Source organism: Squalius cephalus (assembly GCF_949319135.1).
Source record: "Squalius cephalus genome assembly, chromosome: 3".
NCBI classification, from domain to species: Eukaryota; Metazoa; Chordata; class Actinopteri; order Cypriniformes; family Leuciscidae; genus Squalius; species Squalius cephalus.
Genome location: NC_137124.1, coordinates 11279641 through 11305816, shown reverse-complemented (window position 1 = coordinate 11305816; position 26176 = coordinate 11279641). Strand labels below are relative to the sequence as shown.

The 26176-nt window shown below is 36.9% G+C and overlaps 2 protein-coding genes across 3 annotated transcripts in view; both read right to left on the bottom strand.

Annotated features, from left to right (window-relative positions):
• Positions 1 to 310: 310 nt before the first annotated feature.
• On the bottom strand, positions 311 to 19039 carry ndufs2 (NADH:ubiquinone oxidoreductase core subunit S2). The gene is made up of 14 exons (XM_079866836.1): positions 18436 to 19039; positions 16135 to 16238; positions 15853 to 16043; positions 14986 to 15106; positions 14662 to 14774; positions 12476 to 12550; positions 11682 to 11759; positions 11401 to 11486; positions 10369 to 10488; positions 9885 to 10014; positions 5233 to 5328; positions 4470 to 4553; positions 3776 to 3833; positions 311 to 482 (listed from the first exon to the last, which is right to left on the bottom strand). The coding sequence occupies exons 1-14, from the start codon at positions 18648 to 18650 to the stop codon at positions 445 to 447; spliced, it is 1509 nt and encodes a 502-aa protein (XP_079722962.1). The 5' UTR covers positions 18651 to 19039; the 3' UTR covers positions 311 to 444.
• Positions 19040 to 21882: 2843 nt separating this feature from the next.
• Positions 21883 to 26176, bottom strand: part of kirrel1a (kirre like nephrin family adhesion molecule 1a) — a 43580-nt gene continuing 39286 nt past the window's right edge. For both annotated transcript variants that reach the window (XM_079868012.1, XM_079868013.1), the window contains exon 15: positions 21883 to 24946. In XM_079868012.1, coding sequence (XP_079724138.1) covers positions 24326 to 24946 — 621 coding nt within the window. In that variant the 3' untranslated portion in view covers positions 21883 to 24325. The remainder of the gene's footprint in view (positions 24947 to 26176) is intronic.

Genomic DNA, 26176 nt, shown 5'->3' with positions numbered 1-26176 from the left:
TAAACCACCCCCACCCGTAAGTGACGAAGAGGAAAAAGGCCCGAAAGCCATGTGATGCGCTTCAGACCGCAGATCCTTGGAAATGCTGAATCAGTATTTGACCCTATGGTTGCTTTAAAAACTGCTTAATTGCATTTTTTTCACACACACACACACACATATATATATAAACAATCTGCAGATTCTACGTGCAAATTTGTACTTTTACAGACCGTCGTATTGCAGCACTTGTAATGTGGCCTCCCTCGTTTGCAAGTCACATTAGATAAAAGCACCCTCTGAATTTAAAGAAAAAGAAATTGCGTTTTTTCAAGTTTTAAAATATTTATTAGGTTTCATAAGCATTTACACAGAGAAATAAGAGGAACTTCTGTCATAACATCACTAGAATGGATTGCAAAGACAGAATCATAACCAGACACTCAGGGAAGCACACCGGCGTCCTCAGCGGTCCACTTCACCAAACACGATGTCCTGAGTGCCTGTGGGAAGAGACAACAGCTTGTTTCAGGTCACCATCGTAACAGTTATTAAACTCTGAAGATATTTCTGCAAAAAAATGTTTATTCTTCATCCTATCCCGGTTTAATTTTCAGAAACAATACATTAAGCTTAAGAAAAATAGCAGTGCAATACTTTGCTACAGGAAATGACAGGCTGAAGTAACTGACTGCAATATCCATTATATATGCAATATCCATTATTTATATATAAATGTCTGTTGACATCACTACTATCCAAATTATTTGTCTTATTAATTTCAATGTGTCAGGCTTCAGGTCTCTGAAGATTATGGTGCCTGATATTGCAAACTGGTATTTTGTTACCATCTCATTTTAATGTATTGTTGTAATTATAAACACACACTGGCTTGTAGCGCAAATAGTTGACCGTTTACTGCAATTTTCTATTCTTAATCTCGTTATTTCCCTATAGCATCTAATGAATCGGAAGTCGCACATTCACAGGAAATAGCTCACTTCTGCATTGCAAAATAAAGTGGATGCATTTAGGATGAAACCGGTTCTTAGTTGCAGATGGACTTTAGATTCACTGAAAATACACGTGTTATGTTTAAAATCAACTAGTGCAAAATCAGTTTTTAAGTGTGTTTTTAGTAATTGTTGGTTTGGTGTGTTTGAGTGCTCATTGTTACAATTACACAGCAAAAGTTCAGTGACATTTTTATTTGTGCATGGTAGAAAGCACACAGTGAACTCCGAGAAAACGCTATGCTTGAGCAAACAGTTTGTGAATAGGCAACTACAAATGATGCCCGTGAAAGAGACTGTGAACGCATTGAATAGAATATGTTTAGTTGGTGAATAGCATAGGCTACTATTACACAGTAGCGTTAACGTTAAGCGCACCAGAATGAAATATAATATTCAGAAGTAAACAGCATAGCTGACTTATAGATTCAGTTTACGTCCACAAATGAATAAGCGTGTCGATTCAGGGAGCAGTGCAAAGTGCCCGTGCAAAATCAGTTTTTGTGAGGTGATCGCCGTCAAAAAAGTTCAGGAGATATTTCTTAGCGATGGCTGATTTCAACAGTTTCAATATGATAAAAAATAACTTTTATATTGATTCAATGGATTCATTGCATTTTGAAAAAAAAAAGTGTCATGAATTTATTGCATTTTTGGGAAAAAATAATCAATTTTTATAATAGGCTAAATCTTTGAAAATCAAAATCTGGATTTGAATTTTTTATGTTATTATAACCTAAAGATGCTATGTGAAAGTTTGAAACAGAAAATAGTGGTTTTCATCTTGCCACTTTCTTGGTAAAGAAAACACATTTTTACTCAAATTAATCAAAAGGGATTTATCACGTTCTGGAACCAAACTATAATATTCAGAAGTAAACAGTGTAGCTGACTGAGTGTTTATGTCAGAATGTTTATTTTTAAACCACAACCTTCTAAGTGCTTCTTTTACAGATATATTTAACAATATCTTTTGCATTTCTCATCGAAACAACGTCAAACTTGGCACTTCACTTACTCGTGCCCATAGCAAGACACTTGTCGAGTTTGAAATCCATCGGACTAACGGTTCGAGAGATATGCGAATAACAGACATACAGACACAGACATTTCTGTAATTTATAGATAATATCACTGCACTGACCAACATCTATGAGTTTGTTATAACTTTAATATGCCATTAACAAGCAATAAATGTATATGAAATTAACATGATGAAGGTTTCAAGACATTTGTAACTATAGAAATGTTCATTAACTAATGATCCGTTAAGCATTATATAATTATATAAGCAGCATTCTGACTGTCTGACTGTTTTGTGCGTTCACAGGCATTTAAATAAGCAGGAAGCTCAAAGTGTGGAAAAGCTCAATGGATCATTGAAGTCTTTGGAGAATGACAGAGAGACGGTAAGCAAATAATATATTTGTAAGCAGAGTGTAAACTGGTGCATCGTGGCTCTGAGTCTGTTTATTTGAGAAGTCGGATAGAGCAACACTTGAACTGGACTAAAGGCCCGTTCACACCAAGAACGATAACTATATTAGCGTGACGTCCACACTAGCTGTTGATATCGTTCTGTTTATTCGACTAGGCCAACTAGGCCAATGGAAAAACCCTAAGCATCGAGACCTGATATACTGAAGGTCACTGCTAAATGTGACATTTATTATAATGGGTTTATGTGAAGATTGTTTTTAAGTTTGCTTAAATTAGACAAGCAATTCCCGCACACTATCGTAACTTGCAAACAAGTAATATTTATTCACACAACGTTTCGGTCACACGACCTTCATCAGGAGTATACAAATGTTCAAATTCATCTCTTTTAAGATAAACACATAACCAACTAACAAAGTTCCATCTGTAAACAATTAAGCTCATTAGGAATATAAAATTAGCATCACATCATAAACAGTTACAGATTGTGATAGTTACAACTAGTTACAATTTATTGATTGTTGTAACTATCACAATCTGTAACTGTTTATGATGTGATGCTAATTTTATATTCCTAATGAGCTTAATTGTTTACAGATGGAACTTTGTTAGTTGGTTATGTGTTTATCTTAAAAGAGATGAATTTGAACATTTGTATACTCCTGATGAAGGTCGTGTGACCGAAACGTTGTGTGAATAAATATTACTTGTTTGCAAGTTACGATAGTGTGCGGGAATTGCTTGTCTATTGAAATGATCCACCTGGTCTTATTATCCTACGCACCTATCACCTGCAGGTGTGCGATGGAGTTTGTTCACTAAGTTTGCTTAAATTAAAAGTTGTTATATATTTTAAAGCCTATTTAATGTTAAAACTGATAACTTTCAATTATACTGTATCTACATTTCTACATAGACTCATTGTGAAAAGTATTACAATATATAAATATTAAAAACTTTAATGGTAGGAGCGATTCATTACAGAAAAATGTGCGATTATTTTTTATTTTTTTTAAATTATCGATTGAGAGCACTATAAATGTAAACTGTATGTTGTCTCAACATTATCTTAGAGATTCACTGTGTAAAGTATTACAGTAGAGAAATAAATTAAAAACTTCAATGTTAGGTGCGATTAATTCGTTAATTTTATTTAATCGATTGAAAGCACTAATAAATCTTTTTTATTATCATGAACTGTTACTGCCTTTTATTTAATTTTCATACTTCAAACAAATGTGCAGTTCAGCAACAAATTGATGTGACATGCAAATCTCTAGTTACTAAAAAAGCAGACAGAACTGAGATGTTGAACTGTAAGAGAGGGAAGAACTAGTTCTTACCGATGATTGCCACCACGTCAGCAAGCATGTGTCCTTTAGACATTTTATCTAAACCAGCCTGAGAGAAACAGACCACATCATTGTGTGACATCAACACAAACAGGAAAAAGATCAAACTTTTTTTTTTTTTTTACATACACTAATATTCAAAAGTTTGGGGACACTAATTTCACTATGACTGACTTTTTTTTGAAGAAGTAGAAAAAGGAATCAATACTTTGGTTTCGCATCAAAGCATTACAATTGACAAGCAAATACTGACAATCCTGAAAAAGTGAATCATGGCTTCTGCAAAATTAAGCAGATTTTGTAAACTTTTAAACATTTATAATAATAAAAAATGTTCCTTGAGCAACAAATCAGCATATCAGAATGATTTCTGAAGGATCATGTGACACTGAAGACTGGAGTAATGATGCTGAAAATTCGGCTTTACCATCACAGGAATAAAATACAATTAAAAAAATATATTCAAAAAGAAAACAGTTATTTCAGATTGTAATATTACTGTTTTACTGTATTTTTCATCAAATACATGCAGTCTTAATGAGTATAATGAGACTTCGTTCAAAAGAGTTTTCTGACCCCAAACTTTTGAATTGTAGTGTATGTTCTTTTCATTATTTACAAAGCATAATATAATATAATGTGTATTATTTTTGGTGAGTGCATTAACAATAACTGATTTAATTACCAAGTGAGCAAAGCCAGGCGCCTTGATCTTGCAGCGGTAAGGCCTGCTGGACCCGTCAGACACCAGATACACACCAAACTCACCCTGCAGGACAACACAAACGAGTTTAGGGAAGGCAATTATGGGGAACATAACCATTCTGGGTCTGATTCCTCATAAGTCCGGTTCCTTAATAATTTTATTAGTTATATACTTAAAAAGTAAATTGTACTGCATTTATCAGCAGTCTGTTGCCAAATTATGAGATCAGTTCAGATTTCAGCAGATGTACAACAAATCAAAAGTAAAATACACTGGTTGCATTGTATGTTTTTGATTGGCTGAAAAGAACCAGGGGGCAGTTGCATAAACTGCAAGTTAGTCATCAAATTTCTTTCTTTATTTTTTAAGTCAGTTACATAAAAACATAGATTGGTCTAATTTGATACCGGAAAGTAAGACTGATTAGCCTTATGCGAGTTCTTAAGACACAGTCTTAACATATAACGGCTAGATCGTAAGAGTCGTTTATTCGTGAATCAGACATACACTGGTCGTGCTGTGTTGCGGCATTGTTGGATTAAAAACAACACCACAAAAAAATACCTTTACAAAGCACCACAGAGACAATAACTTTAGAAACCCACATAACCCCACATGTGAATGCTGACTAACAAATTCGCCCAAAACCTCACCATACTGGATAAAAAAGACGAACAAAAACCACCGAACAACAATTTCTCTTGAGAACGGATGGTGTGCAGGTCACTGTTGTCACACTCACCTTCGGTGCCTCTACAGCGGTGTACGTGGCTCCTGGAGGAACCTGGTAGCCTTCAGTGTACAGCTTAAAGTGATGAATGAGAGATTCCATTGACGTCTGCATAAAAACAAAACAAGAGGGACGTTAGTTTACTTTACAGGACACGAACATGAAAACGTCTGAAACCCTTTTTTCTTAAAGGCGAAGTGTGCTTTTCTTGTTATATAATATAAATGTTTTCTCATTTCTTAACGGACCCTTTTCACATTTATGTGGTTTCCAGAAGAGGAAGTTGCCACAGCTGGGTAAACTTCTATAGTAGTCACTTTTCTTTCACAATTTGAGCATGTCATCCTGGAATATAACCATGATGAGTCTTCCTACATGGTTGTTTAAGAAATGAAAAGCTACACACTCCATCAATTAGAGTTAGAAGAACTGTTGCCAAAACATATACCATGCTAGAAACATAATAATCACTGCAATAACGATCCAGTCATAGACTCTTAAGCATTTGTCTATTTAAATCCAAACAGCGATTATATACATGTATGTATGAACATATGTATATACTGTATATGTACACTTTGGATTTAAATAGACAAATGCTTTAGTTATTGCAGTGATTATTATGTTATTTACTGCCAAGGTTATAACATATTATAGCGTTATAAATGTGTATTACATTTTTATAAAATTAAAATATGAAAAACTTTACTAGACTTATGATGTCGATAACTGTGAAAATGCATCATTACAGTCTGTGATGATGACTCCTGTAAATGTAATGCCACAATCTTCATATTTATAGGTAACGCTTCATATTAAGGGCAGACTATTGGAAGCGATAGTCTGTGAGCAAATTCAATTCTTCTTTAAGGAGGATAGTTTACTCTCTGATTTTCGACTATCAAGAGGGACACTCAACAGGAACAGCATTAACACAGATGACAGATGATTGCTTAGCACAGATTGATGACAATACCTTAAGCCTGTTTTATGCTTCTGCGTCAACTCGACGGCGTAGCTACGCCGTCACTCCTACGGCGTCGTGGCCGTTTTATAGTTCTGCGTCGGGTTGCGTTGCATCGCGGTGCATTTCACCGCCAGAACGCTAGGGGGGTGTGGGGTTCACGAATCTCTTTGCTAGTTTGTTTTGGTTCAGTGCGCCGGTTCCGCTTGTTCATTCCGATGGCGAGCGAAAGAAAGAGAGAGTGTTGTTGCAGCTGGAGCTAATCGACGTTGAACAACAATGTTCCAGCGTCTTTCAAAGCTATATGTGTGTGTATCAGCCAGAGAGCTTAACGAAATTATACTGCAGTAATAAAAATAACCATATAAGAATGAATATTCTCCTCACAGAGCGATGAGCGTGTTCCTCATCTAACGTTATATTTCGGATTCACAGTGCGTGTTCCACTGCGATCCATGATAAACATCATAGAAGCCTTATATGTATTTTAACAAATGATTTTATTGCAAATGTTTAATCGCAGAAGAAAAAGAAGTCTCCACATGGAACTGTGCCATGGCAGGATAATTTAGTGTCCCGTGGCAGACTTTGGTTAATTACTGTATATCCATGATGTAACCATGAACATTGTATTGTAAATAAACAACAATTTTTTTTTGCAAAACAAACGTTGATTTATTTATTGATTGATAAAAAAAGATAAATGAATGTGTAAATATATACATATATATTAACACAATAAAAAAATAAGAAAAAACAACATTTTATCACCCATACATATGCATATATTTTTGTGGGTTTTATACAAGAATTGAGCAATATAAAAATCAAAATTTTAGATTGCAGAAATAATATATTTGTGTGGTCAAAATATCTCACCTTGTGTATAATTCTAACTGCTCGTTTTTGGAGTAGTGAACTTTTATAATTATTGCCCCAAATTTCTATACAGTAAGAACATAGAAGAATAAGAGAATAAGAACAAAGGGCAAAGTTTTAAGTACAATTAAAAATATAAATAACTTTAGTATATAAAAAATATATATAAAAAACTTGATCCATCGTTGAACACAAACAGTGCAGTGTTCACTTTAAAAATGTCGCTATAGCGGGAGGGGGAAACCGGAAAAGCTACACTCCGGAAATAATGTATAATCTGACCAATCACAGCCCTTGGGGTCTGCGTCGCCTCGACGCGTAGTTACAATTTTTTGGAGGTGCGCGTCGAGCTACGGCGGAGGGGTTGGAGAGGGGTTCGCGTCGACGCAGAGGGGTCCGCGGAGGTACGCCGTCGACTCGACGCAGAAGCATAAAACAGGCTTTAGTCGGAGCAGTATTGTTGGATTTTAGCTCAGCTTTTGAAGTATTGGATCTTAAATTATTGCTGGACAAACTGAAATGTTAGAAATGTACTTCTCATACTGTACATTGATTTAAAAGTTATCTGTCTAATAAGGGAAAATGTGTATTTTATAGTGGAAGTTATTCAGATGTGAAAAAATGTGGTGTGCCTCAAGGAAGTTGCTTAAGACCATTATTATTTTCTATTTTAACAATGATCTTCCTCTTGTTTTAAAGTGTGCACGGACAGTCATGTATGCATGCATCAATTGAGCAATTGTCTGTCTACTTCTTTGGATGAGGAATTACAGTTAGTTGTAAAGTGGGTATGGAATAATAAGTTGTCTCTAAATTTGAACAAAACCAAAAGCATTGTGTTTGGATCAAATTCTAACTTTAAATCCAAACCACAGTTAAATATGTCTGTAAAGAGTATGCCTATTGAACAGGTAGAGGAAATAAGACTTCTTGGTGTTATATTAGACAGCAGGCTTAAGTGGTCAAAACAGATAGAAAATATGGTAGCAGTTATGGGAAGAGGTCTGTTAGTCATAAAGAGATGTGCAAAGAAATGTGTGGTCGAGTGCATCAAGTAAAGACTTAAATAGAGCCGCACTTTCAACTGTAATAGTAGGGCTAATATAATAAGAATGCACAAAACTTTAGGTTGGCCACTGGTGAAGGATAGGGTGATTATCTCCCTGCTTTGTTTTATAAGAAATATTTCAGTGTCTAGAGTTCCTAATGCCCTGTACTGTCAACTTTTGTATAGTCGTACTACTCATAATTTTAATACCAGGCAGGCATTAAAGGGATGATTTTTACTTCCCATTTCAAAAACCAATGCAAAACAAAGGACTGAGGAATGAAAATATGGAAAGACTTGCCATCGGATATTACATATTTTTTTAACATGTAAAATGAGGCTTAAAAAAAAAAATCTTTAAAGGAATATTTAATGGCACACTATTATAATATCACAGTAATGAATTGTTGATTTTGATATTGGAATGAATTTTGGGTTTGTATGTTTAATTGACTGGACTTTTACGCCCGTTTCACACATACTCCGTTTGCAGTGTGTATTTTTTTCCGTACCCATGTTAACAGGTTAGAGCTTTCACACTGCACGTGGATGCGGTCCGGCGATCCGTTCCAGTTGCGGATCCATCCGCACCGAGTCTATTTTTGCTGTGCTGCAAACGCTGAATTAAAGTGACAGCGAATGGGTTTTGTGGTCAAAATGAACACAGATTGACATGAAAATATAATAATCTCACCATAATTGTATTTAATTAAATAAAATGTAGTAATCTCACCATAAATGTATTTAATTTAATACTACTATTTTTGACAGTCATCTTTTTTTACTTTAAGACCGGGGTAAAGCAAGGAAAACTACAATTTACCTCAACAAGCGACATATGAACAACACTCGTCTCATTCATGGAGGTGGAAAAACAAGTTCTTTGTGATATGCAAGATTTGTTGTATTAAAATTTAAATGCAAAAGAAAAGGCATGAGAGTCGGCTGTTTTTGTCAATTTTAAGTAATAGTAGGCTACATGGTTAAATATTTTACCACTTGCTTGAGCAACTTAATATATAAATCTATAGAAGTAGCATTGAATAATACGTTGTTTAAACTGTGTTTAAAATTCTATTAAATAGTGTGTATGTGTACAAAGAGAATAGCAATGCTGACAAACTTTTTTTAAATAAAAGTTGCTGCATAACTTCTGGATTTGAAATAAAAATAGTGAGTATGTGTTTGTGGTACAGCCATGGGTCAGTTACGCACTGCAAACGCAGCATATGTGAAAGCACTATAGCGCGAGCTGCTCCTGCACCGCATACTCACTGCACACGGAGTATGTGTGAAACGGGCGTTATTGTTGTTGAATAATGTAGTTCTGTATTTTTACTTGTTGGGACCCCAGGAAGAGTAGCCACTACCTAGGTAGAGGCTAATGGGGATCCAAATAAACAAACAAACTACTGTCTTTGACCCCCCCCAACATCTTATTTCGATGTCCTTCAGGGGCTAATGTCCATGGAATATGAAGACACAATTATAATTAAGCCATTTAAAGGTTTTGTTTAACACTGTGGTGCTTTAAAACATTGTTTGTTTGAGCATCTCGACAAAGAAAAATTGGTTCAACCAATGGCTTGAGTTTTGGGCAAGACTGTATGGCTGACCAAAATGTGGGGAGTGTTTGGAAAAAACAGTTTGAAAAAGTCATTTAGTGACATTATTGGTGCATAAATGACAAAATGCACCATAAGCTTATCAAATCATTATGAAATCACATTTCTTGCCATTTGCACATAAGATACATATGCAAACATATCTTACCTTCATCTCAGATCTCTTGGGTGGGGCTATTTTAGCATCATCTACTTTAATCTCTCCAGCAGGCATTTTGTTGAGACTCTGAATCATGATACGCAGAGACTGCCTCATTTCCTCAACACGGCACAGATATCTGAAAGTTAAGCATAGGAATACTTGCATCACTTTCTATATTTGAACGCAATACATTTTCAAAAACCAATCTGTGATATCACGTTATTTACAGTACAAACTCCTAATGTAAAACGTAATATGAAATTATATTTAGTCGGATTGTCTCACGTTCTCACAACATATTTTATCTTTTTTTAAGTGGCACTCTTCACTCCACATTTCACATGTGATACCATCAGCATATGTGGTGAGAAAGCTGAGCAGAGTCTAAGACCAATTTATAGCCTGTGGTTGCATTTAGATTTCCTGTCATTGAGCTGTCTGAAACTTTTAAACCCAATCTAAAACAGAAAACATTGACATGTGTGGTCACCTGTCATAGCAGTCGCCATTACTTCCAACGGCCACGTCAAACTCCACCTCGTCGTATTTGTCGTATGGTTGACTCTTCCTCAGATCCCATTTAATACCAGAACCTCTGAGCATCACTCCGCTGAAAGAGATCAAGAGCGATTTAAACAACCGTTCAATAGAGTTCAGTTACTGGATGCTATGTACATCCTCAGTGAACATCAATCAGGCTGCTGTGTACAATTAACAGTATCACATTCACAGATTTTAAAGGGATAATTCAACCAAAAAAATAATAATTCTGTCATCATCAGGCGCAAAACCTGTATGACTTCCTAAAACACCAGATATAGTAACAACTGTGATGTTCAACTTGAATCAATGATGTTATTGTGTAGTCAGGGACAATATTATTGAGTATTATAGCCAAATGAGGAAGGTCCTAGGACTATTTATTAAACTATTTAATTGCTAAATTGATGCATTCAGTTCCAAGAAATCTAGATAATATGACTAATTTATGTGTCAATTACGCAATGCTGCTCTTTATACATCTCTCACACACACAAACCCCCCCCAAAATATTCTTTAAACTGTAAACTTGGATATTAAACTGTACTGTTTAGTATTACCTGTAAACTTTTCTATTTATTTACTCATTAACATTATAATTATAAAACATGCTAAGTTATTTTTATCATCATCATTATTATTAACAATAATACTACATTTCTTAAGATACACTGTGGTCTAAGATTAACATCTCATTAACATACAGTGTTGCACTTGACTTGTGGGTGATTTTTCACATCACTTGAGCCATGATGATGAATAATCACCATACAAAGATTTATTCGAAATGCCTTCATGCAAATTACTTTGCTTCTTTTCCTGTTTGTGATTGATTTATAAATAAATTGGTCTGTCTCCATTACTTACTGTAAGCTCATCTACTATAGTAACTTCTGTGTATGCAGGCGAGAGAGAGAGAGTGAGACACTTGAACTGCAGCTCTGACCAATCAGATTGACTTCATAATAATAAAATGTTTTACCTGAAGCCGTAATTGAGTGCATCCTCTGCCCCAATAACACCAATGCCAACAGTTCTGTTCTTCCAGATACGGTTATTGGTCAGCATCTGAAACAATAACGGCAGTTGAATTCATTCAGAAACTCCACATAAGTACTGCCAATCAAATGAAAACATGCATTTTGAAAAAGAAACATTAATCTACATGCTCAGTAAGACAAATATCCCATTTTAAAGATATATTTAATACTAACTAACTAGCACTTTTCTTGAGTAAAACCGGTTGCATTTCGGTGCACATACCTCCTCAAGTTCATCAATGCGAATAGAGAAATTCTTGCACCATTCATAGATGTCGTCCATGAGACCAAGAGGCAAGTCCTGCGAGAAGAGTGATCAGCAGGTTGAGGCAGACAAGTTATAACATTTCTGTATAACCAGAAAAGATTTTTCTGAAAAAAGGATTTTTCAGTTATAATGACAGTAGTTATGTTTCCATCCAAAGTTGCAAATTTGACTTGTGTTCAAAATTGGAATATCGAATAAACATTTGAGAATACGGCACAAGAACAAAATAAAATTGTCACTAACTGGAAAAGTGGCACAAAATATCTAATAAAAATGGAAGTTGCTGCAATCGGGGAAGCCAGCCCTCCATCATAAATGACTTGCGCCTCATAAACGCTGTCATGTTCATCTTGCGTTCGGAGGCAAATACCTTGTGTTTGGGAATACAATCGTGTGAGACGCTTCTAATTAAACCTTCCATTTTGAAGACAGATTTTGTCTCATTTCAGAATGATCAAACCAACATTAGAGATACTGTGCGATGAAACTGATCCATTGGTTAGTCCAGTTATCCAATCACATCCACTGTTTTGTGCATCAAAGGATTTATACGGTAAATGTGTCTCTATTGTTATTTATGTGCATGTCCTCTTATGGGAATGAAAAAGAATCTGCTTCAATTGAGCGCACAAGTTTTTTATGCTCATTTTTTTAAATTCATGTGAATCTTGGCGTCTTTTTATGCAATATCCCAAAATTAGCATAAAAATAAGTGGATGGAGATATGGCTAATGTTCTTCAAACCGTACCTGATGAACTCCACCGGGTCTGACGTATGCAGCGTGCATCCTGGCTCCAGACACTCTCTCATAGAACTCAAACATCTGCAAGATACCAATAAACAGACAATTCAATGGTAACTAGGTTCAACACAAACAAACAACAGTTTAGTAGCATCTTGTATAGGGCTGAAACTAAAGATTTGTTGATTAATCAGATTTAAACAAGCCAGGTTTTATTTTTTTAGTATTTTATTTTAAAAGAGAAAGTTATTACATCCTCCCCAATGTTGTCCTCCAGTGTGCAACTTAAGAATTTATATATGTAGGCTATGCTATACATTATGTGAAAAGTGTATATTAGAATATACACAGATGAGCCAAAACATTACGACCACCTGCCTAATGTGCTGTTGGTCCTTTGCCGACCCGCCGAGGCGTGGACTCTACGAAACCCCTGAAGGTGCCCTGTGGTGTCTGACACCAAGACATTAGCAGCTGATCCTTCAAGTCCTGTAGATTGCAAGGTGAAGCCTCCGTGGATCAAACTTGTTGGTCCAGCACATCTCACAGATGCTCAGTTGGATTGAGATCTGGAGAGTTTGGAGGCAGAGCAACATCTAGAACTCCTCATCATGTTCCTCAAACCATTCCTGAACAATGTGTGCCGTGTGTCAGGTGCTTTATCCTGCTGAAAGAGCCACTTCCACAAGGGAACACCAGTGTCATTAAGGGATGTGTCTGATCTGCAACAATCTTTAGGTTTGTAGCACGTGTCAAATTTGCGTCCACATGAACGGCCGGACCCAGGGTTTCCCAGATCATCACACTCCCTCCAGCGGCTTGTCATCATCCCACAGTGATCCTGGTGCCATCACTTCCCCAGGTAAACGGCGCACACGGCAGTCTACGTGATGTACAAGAAAACAGGACCTTCTTTCACAGCTCCAAGGTCCAGTTCTGACACTCACATGCCCATTGTAAGTGCTTTCGACGGTGGACAGGGGTCATCATAGACACTCTGATTGGTCTGCGGCTACAGTGGCTTTCTCTCATAACCATTATTAAAATTTTGTGCGCCTTGTGCCACAGTAGACCTTCTGTTGGATCGGACCAGACGGGATAGCCTTCATTGTTCTCGTGCATCGATGAGCCTTGGGTTCCCAACACCCTGTCGCTGTTTGTGGTTTGTCCCTCCTCGGACCTGACCCAGTCGCCTTGCCATAACAATTTGGCCCTTGCCAGAGTCCCTCATATCTTTATTCCTGCCCATTTCTCCTGCATCCATCACGTTGATTACGAGAACTGATTGTTTGTTTCCCATCTAATTTACCCAGACCTTAATATGTGGCCTTGTTAAGAGATGATCAACAATATGCGCTTCACCTGTGACTGCTCATAATGTTTTGGCTCATCAGTGTAAACTAGGTAAAAAATATCAATTTATCTATATCGATTCTTAAATCCCAGGCTAGTCATCCTGTTTTCAGTTGATATCCATCCCATCCAATATAATGTCACATTTACCTCAGAAAAACCAAATCTAGCGACCATAAACTCATTAGTCAGCTAGAAAAATGAACTCTAGAGAGGAGCATTTTGCTAAATATAGGAACCATATTACATATTAATTATAATTTGTTCTTCAATATTTAATGCATGTTTGAATACATCTGGCAAGTTTTTATGACAGCCACCATTTAAATGTTTATATTTCATATAACTTTATTATTATAAAAATAAATAAATGTGTAATTTAAGTGTTTGTATACAAATCAGTTCATTTTTACCTTCAATATTATAGTAGGCTAATGAAGCCTAGTAGGCTACCACTGACTCCCATAGTTTACAGCATTAGTTAAGAGATTTGTTTTCCTTGAGAAAATTTGCAATGTATTGTACCTGATCAAAACGAATTGAATTGCAAGTTTGTGAATCGAAATCTAATCGAATTGCACAATTTTTGTCAATACTCAGCCCTTCGGTTTTTGTTTTTACTTTATTGGTTTCGAGTGTAAACATTACATTCGAAACCAAAAGAAGTAAAAACAAAAACAGACAAAAACGTATCTTTCTATTGTAATTATATTCATGTATACCCCATTACAACATTTGCTTTAAAGTTACTGTTCTCAGGAAAATACAATTTTAAATGCATTTAATGTCCAACAAAATGCATATTTACCTTTCTGTAAAAAACAAATAAAAGTTTTTACCTTCTCTCTCTCCTCAAACAACCAGAAGAAGGGAGTCATGGCACCGATGTCGAGGGCGTGGGTGGTGACGCCCATGATGTGGTTCAGGATACGGGTCATTTCTCCATACAGCACTGCGGAGGCCATATAACACATTTATGCAGCTGATACAACCAATCAGACACATTAAAAAACAATCAATGCAAACTCAATTCATTGTGGAAGTGTAACATCGTTTATGCAATTTTTGGGGGATTTCTTTTAGCAAAATGAACTCTGGTTTAAATCTAATTTGGATTCATGAGTGCAAACCAGATTGAAAGCGCTGTAGTTTTTGTTCCTCACCTCTGATCCACTGTGCGCGGGGCGGAGCCTGGATGTTAAGAAGCTTTTCTACAGCTAGAGAATATGCCTGCTCATTACACATCATGGACACATAGTCAAGCCTGTCGAAGTATGGAAGAGCCTGCAGCAACACAAACACACACACATTACAGCCAATAATATTCAATAACAGCAACAACAGCATAATAAAACATCTGAAAACAGCAGTTATGACAGCTTTTTCATTTTATGACTTATAACAGTTTGTGATGTACAGCATTACATTTCTATAAGTTTTTACATTTCTACAACAGACAGTTTTATCCAAAGTGACTTACATTGCTTTAAAGAAATACATTTTATCAATAGAGCTAAATTGAGGATCCCATTTCAGTTCGATTTGCACTTTATTTAAAGGTATAAATATATCAGGATCAGAAAAATACATAAGGATCCCACTTTATATAAAGAGCTGGGCAATAATAAAGCTACATTTTGCGACAAAATAAAATCTCTTTCCACGAATTAAGTGGCTGTGTTTATTTATGTTACAGAGGAAGTAGATGGTGTGGGAATCACCAGAGGCCCCATGATATGATATGATATGATATTATCACGATTCTTATGCCACGATGCGATATTATTGCGCACTTTGTGATATGCCGAGTATTGCAAAAAAAATATATATATAGCGATATATTGCAAATGCCCCCAAAAGGAACACTTTGTCCACCATTTTTTTTTTAAATCTAATAAAATAAAGTTCATTTCACATCTTCATATCAATCTCCATCCCTTCCTTTTCAAATATTTTCTTCCTTATATTTTAGAACAGAAATTTCATATTTGCACACTGAACTAAGCAGTTGAATATAGTGTCTCAAGTACCTGTAAGTACGTCTTGTACTCGATGAGTTTCTCTGTGCCGCGGTGCAGGAGGCCGATGTGAGGGTCGCACTTCTTCACCGACTCTCCGCTGAGCTCCAACACCAGACGCAGCACTCCATGAGCCGCCGGGTGCTGAGGGCCGAAGTTAATGGTGAGGTTGGACACCTCCTTCTCTGCTGGTGGGTCCTTATCTGAGAGAGATGAAGATCTTTTCAATATTGTGGTTGGCCTTATATGGTGATTGTGTAAATACAGAAGTCACTAAGCCAAAATCAAACCAACCGTTCCAGGGTGGAGGAGCCCACTTCTCAGTGATGACACTGGGGTACATCACCGCTCCAGCGTACTGCTCTGCCCACTCCACATCTGGCTGCCATTGCTTCTGCCTGGACAGACAGGAAACACACATTCGTTGAGTCCCAAATGACACACTATACACTATGTACGGTAACACTTTATTTGACAATGTCATTATTACACATGTTACATGAAGTTACTAAAGTAATAAGTATAAATTATGCATAATTACATCTGACTAACCCTAAACCAACCCCTATAGTAAGTACATCGAGTTACTTAATATTACTCCGTACTTAAATGAATAAGTACAGTGTAACAAAGATACCTTAAACAAAAGGGTTACACTTTATTTTAAGGTGTCATTGTTACAGTGTAATTATATATTTAAGTACCGAGTAATATTAAGCAACTACATGTACTTACTATAGGTTTAGGGTAGGATTAGGATTTGGCTGAGGGTTAGTTGCATGCAATTATACATATTTTACTGTTATAACTATGGTAAGTACATGTAACATATGTAACAAGGACACTGTAAAATAAAATGTTACCAAAAAAAAGTGTAACCCTATGTACCCGACCATGTAGTTTACGAACTTTATAAGGTTATTTTGTCATTAAACAAATACTATTTATACTACGGCATAGGAAAGCACCCTGGTAATCCAGAGTTCTCGTGAGAGCACAAGTTGAATTTGCTGAGCGAGTCACTCTGGCGTTGAGTAATGATGCTCATTAAATATGCCCCTCGATCCGAGCTGCACCAATCACATCGGGTTATCTGATATAGGCGGGCCAGAGGCGAGCTAAACAGATGACGACAGCGCTACGACGTCAAAGTCATTAGTAAACATTGCAAGATGGCTATGGATGAACACCAGTTGTTTGAAACGACTTTGGCCGCTACAATGAACGAGTTAGACTTGGCTTTTTATCTAAAAGAGGAACAGAAGACGGCGCTCGAATCGTTCCTTTGCAAGAAGGACGTTTTTGCTGTTTTGCCGACCGGATACGGTAAGAGTCTAATCTACCAGTTAGCTCCGCTGGTAGCTAAGCGTATGGGGCTTGTTGTGATTGGCCGTAGTGTTATCCAATTGCGTGCAGTGAGATTTTCAAATGCATGCTTGGTGCCGCCCCTCGAGCTGGCCGATTTTCATTAGTCGACGCCAGACCCTTAATCTTTTAGATTTAGGTCTGGATTTCCAGGCTAATAGGAAAGTGCATAAGTACGCAAACACTGATTTTTTGATTGACTTGCACACATAATGCACAGAGATATACACTCAAATTTCAAGAACAAGATGTCAGCATTTACACAGTGGCCTCATTATATATTTGTAAGACACACTTATATTTAAGTTATAAATTAGGCTATCTAATGCCATAAAACTAATCATTTTTAAAGTCGGCATGAAACAGGAGGTTGTGAGTCTTTTCTTCCATATTGCGACAAAAAAAAAAAAGTGGGGCAGGACTTGATTTTGTCAATTATGAATTAATTGGATTGTTGTGGTTTGCTATTGGCCGATCTCATGTGAGTGACAGGTTGTCCCGCCCTCATGTCAGTAAGTAAACACATCAGAGAAGTCATTTTGATTAAAGATAACAAGGGCACATGAAGAAAAATGATGTACACGGATAAATCATGCAATATTCCACAAAAAACAAAAATAATTCTTAGTTTTGTTTTCTCTTTTAAAAAGTGCCCAAACTTTGTCTTCATTTTGAACTATATTAATCGTTTAAAAATTAAAACAACAACAACAACAAAACACATCTGACAGAAAACGGTGCTTGTGCTTTTTTCCCTCAAAAATAAATGCCATTTGGCTTGATGTTTTGTTATCTAATGCAATGACATTCAAACAGTGTGTTGTGTGGCTTCAGTACTTTCTGTAGGCCACTTTTACTACAGATATTAAGATAGGTTTGCGTTGTCGAACATTTCAAAACATAAAGCAAAGCAGATGTACAAGTAATTGGGGAAAACTAGCAGTTGTTTGTTTACTGCTCATGTTTAATCTCCACCGGCTAACGTTACATGCTCATTTACAGCAGTTCATCAAAACTTTGGCGGAGGGGGACATGACAATCAAATAGTGACATGCAATAATAAGAATTAACAGGTACAGTTTAGTAATATTGTACATTTCCATGCTTGACAGAAACTAGAAGTCGCAGAAATACTGGTTATCTAATCCTGATAACATTGACAGAAGCAAGCCGCTATCTAACGAACCCAATGCTTAAATTTCACGATACTGGTGAATATAATGTGTGTACCTCTTCTGAAGCAGAGCACAGGCTGGAGTGCTCAGATGACTGTTTAAAATGACTGAAGGACGTCCGAGTCTGGAGAGCGACCTCAGCATTGTCGCCGCCATCTTCCCTCCTGTCAGCCGCTGTTCCTGCGGTGATCTCGTAACGGAGGACAGCTTTACTGAGGCTCTGTCGCCATCTGCCGGCGGGAGGGTTAAAGCTGTAGGTTCAGTGCGCATTATAACTACACACAAATCTGCCACTAGGTGTCCGTCGACTCTGTAGTTATAGTTTTATGGATAAATGCAACCGCTGATGTGGAATTTGAAAGTAGCCTATTTGGTGTGAAATTTTTGCCATCCTCCACTAATTCTCTTTCTGAAGAATCGTTGCAACCGGATTATCGGAGTTAGACACGAGAACCGAACAATTCGATTCTTGAGCGAATCGTTCTTTTGAGTCGGTTGCTTTCAATGAATTTGACCAGGGGTGTCCAATCCTGCTCCTGGAGAGAGTCATTGTCCTGCTGAGTTCAGCTAGCTTACTAGACATACTACAAACTTCCAGGTAGGTGTGTGCTGAGGCAAGTTGGAGCTAAACTCTGCAGGACAGTGACCAGTCCGACTCCACCCACTGAATTAGGCAAGTCGAACTGACTGATTCATTAACGAATCGACTCAATTCACGAACTCAAAGATCCGGTCGCTGTGTGCTCTACAGCAGGGGTTTTCAAACTTTTTGTGTGTGTGGACCACTATTTGTAATCAAGAATTTTCGCGGACCACCTCATAATACACATAATAAAATATGTCTACACAGAGTCCTACCTGAATTAATCTGCACCTCTAAATAGGCTTACTAGCACTAAAACTATCATTGGTCATCACATCAGTACAACAGGCTTGTTAAAAGAAAGTTTACTGCACACAACGGCTGCCACATATTTAATTTATTTATTTACTCAAGCGCCCGAGGGCATAATCAGGTTAATTTGAACAACAGGCTAAGGCTTATTTCCATAGCAATGGAGTATGAAATCTATACAGTAATAAGAACACTGGAATATAGTCAACATTTCAAAACCTTTGGTGATTTTAGGGGATTATTAATCTTCAGAGTTTTACAAGTCCTCAAAAAGTACCAAGGCTTGAGTTTGTCCACTTAACAGCACATCCGCAAAACATTTCAGAAACGCGAGATCAAGAAACTAACTGGAAATTAAAATAATAACAGGTCTTATTCATTCCATTTATAAACATTTCGTTTCATATAAACTGCCTATGCCTAACTGTGCATTCACACCGGACGCGAATAGCGCGTCAAATTCAAAAAGGGATCATATGTCAAATTCGCGCCTGCCGCGTCTAGTGATACGCTTGACCACTTTGTATCAATTCGCGCGTCAAGAGCGAAATTGACGCGCGTAAAAACACAAGTTTGAAGCGAAATCCGGTGTGAACGCACCATTAAAGGCTATGCGTGTGATGTGATGTGATAATGAAAACATATTTGTCTCTGCCCTTTTCTCTTCAGAGAACCTGTTGCTATCCACCGAACATGTTGTGGTTAACGGCACTGAACTTGAATGTCACGGCCGAACACCACTAGGCTTTTTTAGTAATCACACAATAACTTGACAATTTAATTAAAATGTTACATCAATATAGGCCTACATATTCTTTTTACTTTTTTTATGTGAATTTCCTGGTAAAATGAAGATAAAAAAAATATTATTTTATATTTAATTTTGCCTTTCCACGGACCACCTGCAGTACCCTCACGGACCACAGTTTGGGAATCGCTGCTCTACAGTCTACAGTAGCTACTGTGTTATACATAGTAGACTATTATCACGATATGGTTCATTTTAATACATTATGTTCGTGATATTTGTAGTTAATTTTACAGATATGATGTAATTGTTGATATAATATTTATAGCAGACATTCGTTCAAACGTTTGGGTTCAGTTAGATTTTTTTTTTTAAAGAAATGAATACTTTCTATACTTATATTTTTAATACATTTATATTCAGCAAGGACACATTAATTTGATTAAAAGTGACAGTAAATACATTTATAATGTTGAACATTTCTATTTCAAATATATGCTGTTTATTCAAACTTGTTGTTCATCAAAGAAAAAACTAGTTTCCACAAAAATATTAAGCAGCGTAACCGTTTTCAACATTGATAATAATACTATTAAATGTTCCTTGAGCAGGAAATCAGCATATCAGAATGATCTCTGAAGGATCATGTGACCCTGAAGTAATGATGCTGATATATACTTTTTTATATACTTTTGTATATATATATATATATATATATATATAATGTGTAGTGGTCCTTAAGGAATATTCTTTAAAAACAGTATTAAAACTTGGCCTATATTACTGTATTCATGAAAAATGTATGTGGTCCTATAAACAATAAAGTTCTCATATTTTTTATATCTTAAAGCTGACACCAGTTTGTAATTAAACTAATGCTAGAAATCACAGTCCCAAACACAAGAATGAACAGTAAATTTATATATAAACCACACATTCAATGCTTCATTTATTCTTAGAAAAACAGTGCTTTTATTTCTGATATACTGTGAAAAAATAATTACGTAACATTTTTAAAAAATATTGGAAAAAATCAAAGGGAAATAAAAAAAAAAATCAATAACTTTTGTTGTACATCTGTCAAACATTTTTCAGCTACCAAGAACAGTACAGTAAGGTCAACGTTTATTTTCTAAGACACAATTATACAGGATACACTCCTACCAGCAGAAGAAAAGTATTGGAGCAGGAACGTGAGAGAAGTAAATGAACGGACTACATAAAGATTTTCATATACTCAATCGCACTCGCACAAAAACACGCATACCTTCGTCTGCACACACTCCTCTGGCCTAAAGCCGGTTTATAAAGTGAGGGAATATATAAAAGTCATGTTTTCCTAAGGCCACTCTTTATTTTTATTCACTCCTTCATATATTCCTTCTTTCTCGTCTTCATGGAGCTTCAAGTTCTTAGATGGGGCGGGGAATGCAAATACTGTCCAGCGGGTCACATGATGTCCCACAAGATTTCCCCCCGGCCATCAGTATAAAGGATGAGCGATTGGCAGCTCGAGATGTTTCCGGATCTTCCCGAACACTCTTGATATCGCACTGGCTCCAACCAATCGTCCGCTTTGTCCAAAAGTACCATCGCTATGGCGTTTGTCAACCTTCTTCACGCAATTAAAAACATAACAATACTGCATTTAAAGAGTGCATCACATTTGGATGATGTCAAATAATACATGAAGTCGGAATTACACGTGGGAAGTATTTACAGGGCTCGTTTGAAACGTGGACGAAGACGAAAACTAGTATCTCACTGCTCTGAGGGATTGTCTTCATCCTCATCCGTCATTGCTTTGACAACGGCATCCTTCAAAACCCGTTGAAGACAGTTCATAGCCAAAGACCATCTCTGGTCCCCGTAAGGTAGTTTTTTCGAAATTGGCGGAAAATACTTCAAGTTTGTCGTCTGTGTTTGGCACAAATATCAGGTGTGTGTCTGTGTGAATAAGTGAGTGAAAGACTCTCCGATCTCAAACTTCACAACATCAAAGTCTGGGCCGCGAGACGTTAAAATACCACTCCAGACCTCTGACCTTAAATTAGTTCCAATTTGATCTTCGTTATCTTTAAGACGAATGTGATAGCAGCCTGATCTCAGATCAGTAAGGGTGAGATTGGATACCTAAGGCTGGATCAGTTTAAGACCTTCTCTGCTGTTCCCAACCCTCAAAACAAAAAAGAGAGAGAGAGAAAAAAAAAAAAAAAGGAAAAAAAGCTCTGGGTCACTAGCGACCGAATAAATTCGCATACAACGATAACAAACAAATCTGCATATTTTCTTGTTCGTTGAGGTGAATATCACCCAAATAAAGACTGAAACTCTAACGTTGAACCTTTGGTCCAGAATCACTTACAGAAATATGGCAAAAAAAAAAAAAAGATTTTCGGTAATATTCAAAACGTAGAGAGAAAACGCTCTATCCTAGTGTGCAAATGAGAGATTACATATCGATTATGAGGGTAATCTAAGCTAGAATACTGGAATGCAGTGCAAACAATGACCCCACAACAAAAGCACCATGGAAAAGAGTGGGGCATTCCTGTATATGAATATGTATATAGATTTATATATATTCCATGGTTCTGAACTATTTGTACGATAGTGAACTAAATGGCCATGTCTGAAAACGGTTAAATGGCTTCCTCGACTGCTCTCCGTCATAACAATGTTGAAATTTAAAGGGTAATGTGGTTTATTGCAAATGCTCAAAAGTGCTTTTTAAAATGGAGATGCACTAGCACGACTGGAAGGCTACTAACCTGTTTATCGAGGTAGCTCAGCAAGCCGGATAGCCAGGTAGATGCTGACTTACAGAGTAATAAAGAGTCTTCTAGACTAAAAAAAAAATAAAATTGTTGCTTTGGTGATCAAGAGTGTTGTATGAGTATCATGTGCTCTTTATCTCTTTTGTCAAACGCAGGCTTTCATTTAAGAATAAATGGAAAAATATATTTTGTAACACTGGTGTGTGTGTACAGTGGGGTCTAAAAGTCTTCTCTAATATCCATAGATGTATAATTTTTCATTTTCATAATTTTGAGTCAAAGGTTCGACACATCTCTCACCCATCATGGGTCAGATTTACTAAACAGGGCAAATTAGCGTGAGAGCGCAATCCCAAAAATGCACCGATGGGAGTGGAAATTAAAAAAAACATATGCAGCCGGATCATTTCCATAATGACCAACACAATCTATCAAGAGCAGCGCAAATTAGCATATGGAATTAAGACATGCTTTTTTCGGCGGTAAATAATGGTGCAAATACTAGCGCAAACCTTAGTAAATCACCTTGCACGATTCATTTAAATACTCTCCTCCCATAAATTTTGCATCTGAAAGGGAAACTCCTACAAAAAAACGGTGTTACTTTAATCCAGTGGTAACTTTTTTTGACTCTAACAACCCCCTGCCCTTATTATCCACAACAATATTCGAAGGCCCAATGATTTTTCGTTAGTAGGATCTTCAAAGAAAAAAAAAAAAAAGACGTTGGCGGGGTTACTTAAAATAAGAAATATCTTGATTATTAGGAGTTTTCATTTATTTCAATGTTTGATTTGTCTCATTTTAAATCAATTTTAGTTATCTTGAGGCTTTAAATATGGTAAACGCATTATTACCGTATTTAAAGTAGTTCACATGATCAAAGCTGACTGACATTTGACTAGTGACCTAGAAATAGCGTATAATGTTAAATATTTATGCTTCATTTAGCTTTCCCTGTTTTTGATTTATTGTGTCATATAAATCCTGAAACTTTCAGTTTATGTTAAAACTAAAAAAAAATAGGTGGTCTCAGACTTTTAGACCTTACTGTACATTGTGCAGTTTGCCATTAAATGCCATTTTAAACTATGCTAAGCTTAAGGAGAGAAGTTGAAGAAGCCATTGTAGAGAATTCATACATGTATCTCATATGACCATCTCTGTGAGAGAGAGAGACCACTGTTAAACAGACTATATAAGCCTATAAGAGGCACCCTTCATTTCTCAGGAATCATGCTTATTAAAAGCATTCAGAATTTATCGATCATCTATTAGATATTTTCGAAACATCAGTCTTTCTTGATTGTGACTTTCGCTTTCAGCTCCTGCAGCTGAGGAATAAACGCTCAGACCCCGCATCCCGTTCTCTGTTTACTTTGACCCTCTCTTCGCTCGTTCACCCTCCCGTTGTTTATCTGTGGTTCATTCATTACCTCCGTCCTGTGTATCTGTGTAAGTGTGTGTACTTGTATGCACTTATGCATCAGCGTAACCTGTGTCACGTACACGTGATGCTTCTCTCTTACACATGTGTCTGCATCCTCTGTGTGTGTCGGTGGGAATAATCGGAATGCTGGGAGGTGTATGAGAACCGTGTGGAACTGCCATATTTCCCAAGTCCAGTTTCTGGGGTCCCGGTACCGCCTCCTGCGCCGACGCTCGGCCCGACCCCGTACATCTCATAAGCCGGCCCGCCTTCTAACGGGGCGAGGCTGGGCGGAGCGAAACCCATCCGAAATGCCGGATAGTGCGACGGGTAGCCATAATTCTCATATCCGAGCTGTGCGGTCGAGTCCAAGAGGCTGCATTCAGAAGGGAAGTCGCTAGTCTGTGGGCCAGAACTGGGCGGAGGCTGCTGGGACTGCCCAGCGCGGGTGAACGTGTTGAATTGGGCATAGCTGTTGTGTGAGAGTCTGGAGGGAGGACGAGGGTCGTAGCAGCCCGCTCGTGACCCCGGAGCCAAACTGCTCGGTGTTCCCGGACCTGCCGTGGCTCCTGGAGCTCCTGAGCTACTGCTAACAACGGCCGCAGCGCCCCCTGGCTGGCCCGAGGTGCGATAGTCTGAGTAGTGCATGGATCGGGAGGCGGGACGTCCCTCATCGTGGGTGGAAGCTCGCACGTTGTAGTAGCCGTTTGTTGGGTCCTGTAAAAAAGATAACATCTTCTTCAGTGAAGTTTGTTCAGGCACAAACTAAAACCGCTATATACAAACGTATACACACTGACGGTCAAAAGTTTGCGGAGTAACATTTTTTAAAATTATTTTATTAAGGCATTAAATTAAAAGCGACAGTTACTTTATATTCATCAAATACTCCTGAAAACTAATGTATCACTTTTCCACAAAAAATTATGAACTGCTTAAACATTGATAAGAATAATAAATGTTTCTTGAGCAAAAAAATCTGCATATTTGAATGATTTCTGAAGGATCATGTGACACTGAAGACTGGAGGATTGGCTAATTTCACAATATTACTATGATGAGCATAAGAGATTTTAAAAAGCATTTACATTTTACAGACGATGTATTAAAAAAAAAATCAATCTGAACCACATTCTTGGTTCTGGAAATATTTTTCCCATTCATTTCTCCATAGAGATTAGATTAGAGAAAAATGTTAAGCCATGAACTGGACCGAACCAAACAAAACAACTTAATGACTAACATTACAAGCGATTTAAAACAAAAAAGGGGGAAAAAACAATGTTACACAACTTTCTTGACCGTTATAAAATTAATTAAATTTTATGGTCAAATAAACTACTGTAATGAAGCACTGCAAACGACAAAACATAATCAGATGTTACTGTGCACTACGGTTAACTATAAATTCTTAATTATAAATATAAAATATATATTTCAATTTTATTGCAAAATACTCAATTATTTAATAAATATTATTTGTTTAAGACTGTCTTGATTATCTATTATCCTCCGACTGGTCTGTTAAAGATTATCGGTAGTGAAGTTCTTCATCTGGAATTTTTTTTAATTATTAAAAACTAAAGTTAAAATCACACGTATGGCTTCTAAACTAGCATTTTCCTGTTTCTAGTAAGGGTAAAACTAGTGGTCGGTCGATATTTGGCATTTTTGAAATTATTCGTTTTTCTGGTTGGCCGATGTGTCAGAAGCGGGACTTTTATTTTGGCGGAGCACAGAACAGGTCTCTGTTTAACAGTCGTAACAGTTCGTTATTAGACAGAACTGTTCAACAAAGAAAGTAAACCGTAAACGAAAAAGTATTATGGCATTGGCTATAATCAATAAAACCAATATCGGTAGTGAATACGATGTTGCTGATTTCTCCACGGAGAAATGAAAGGGATTTTTGCGTGTGGAACCTGACTGATGAGGTCTATAGAAGCT

Excerpts from the sequence above, each read along its gene's own strand:
- ndufs2 (XM_079866836.1), bottom strand. The coding sequence starts at position 18,650 with ATGCGCACTGAACCTACAGCTTTAACCCTCCCGCCGGCAGATGGCGAC. Across the intron at positions 16,239-18,435 it reads TGTGCTCTGCTTCAGAAGAG|GCAGAAGCAATGGCAGCCAG; the intron begins GTACACACATTA and ends CTGTCTGTCCAG. Across the intron at positions 5,329-9,884 it reads CCAAGAGATCTGAGATGAAG|ACGTCAATGGAATCTCTCAT; the intron begins GTAAGATATGTT and ends GTTTTTATGCAG.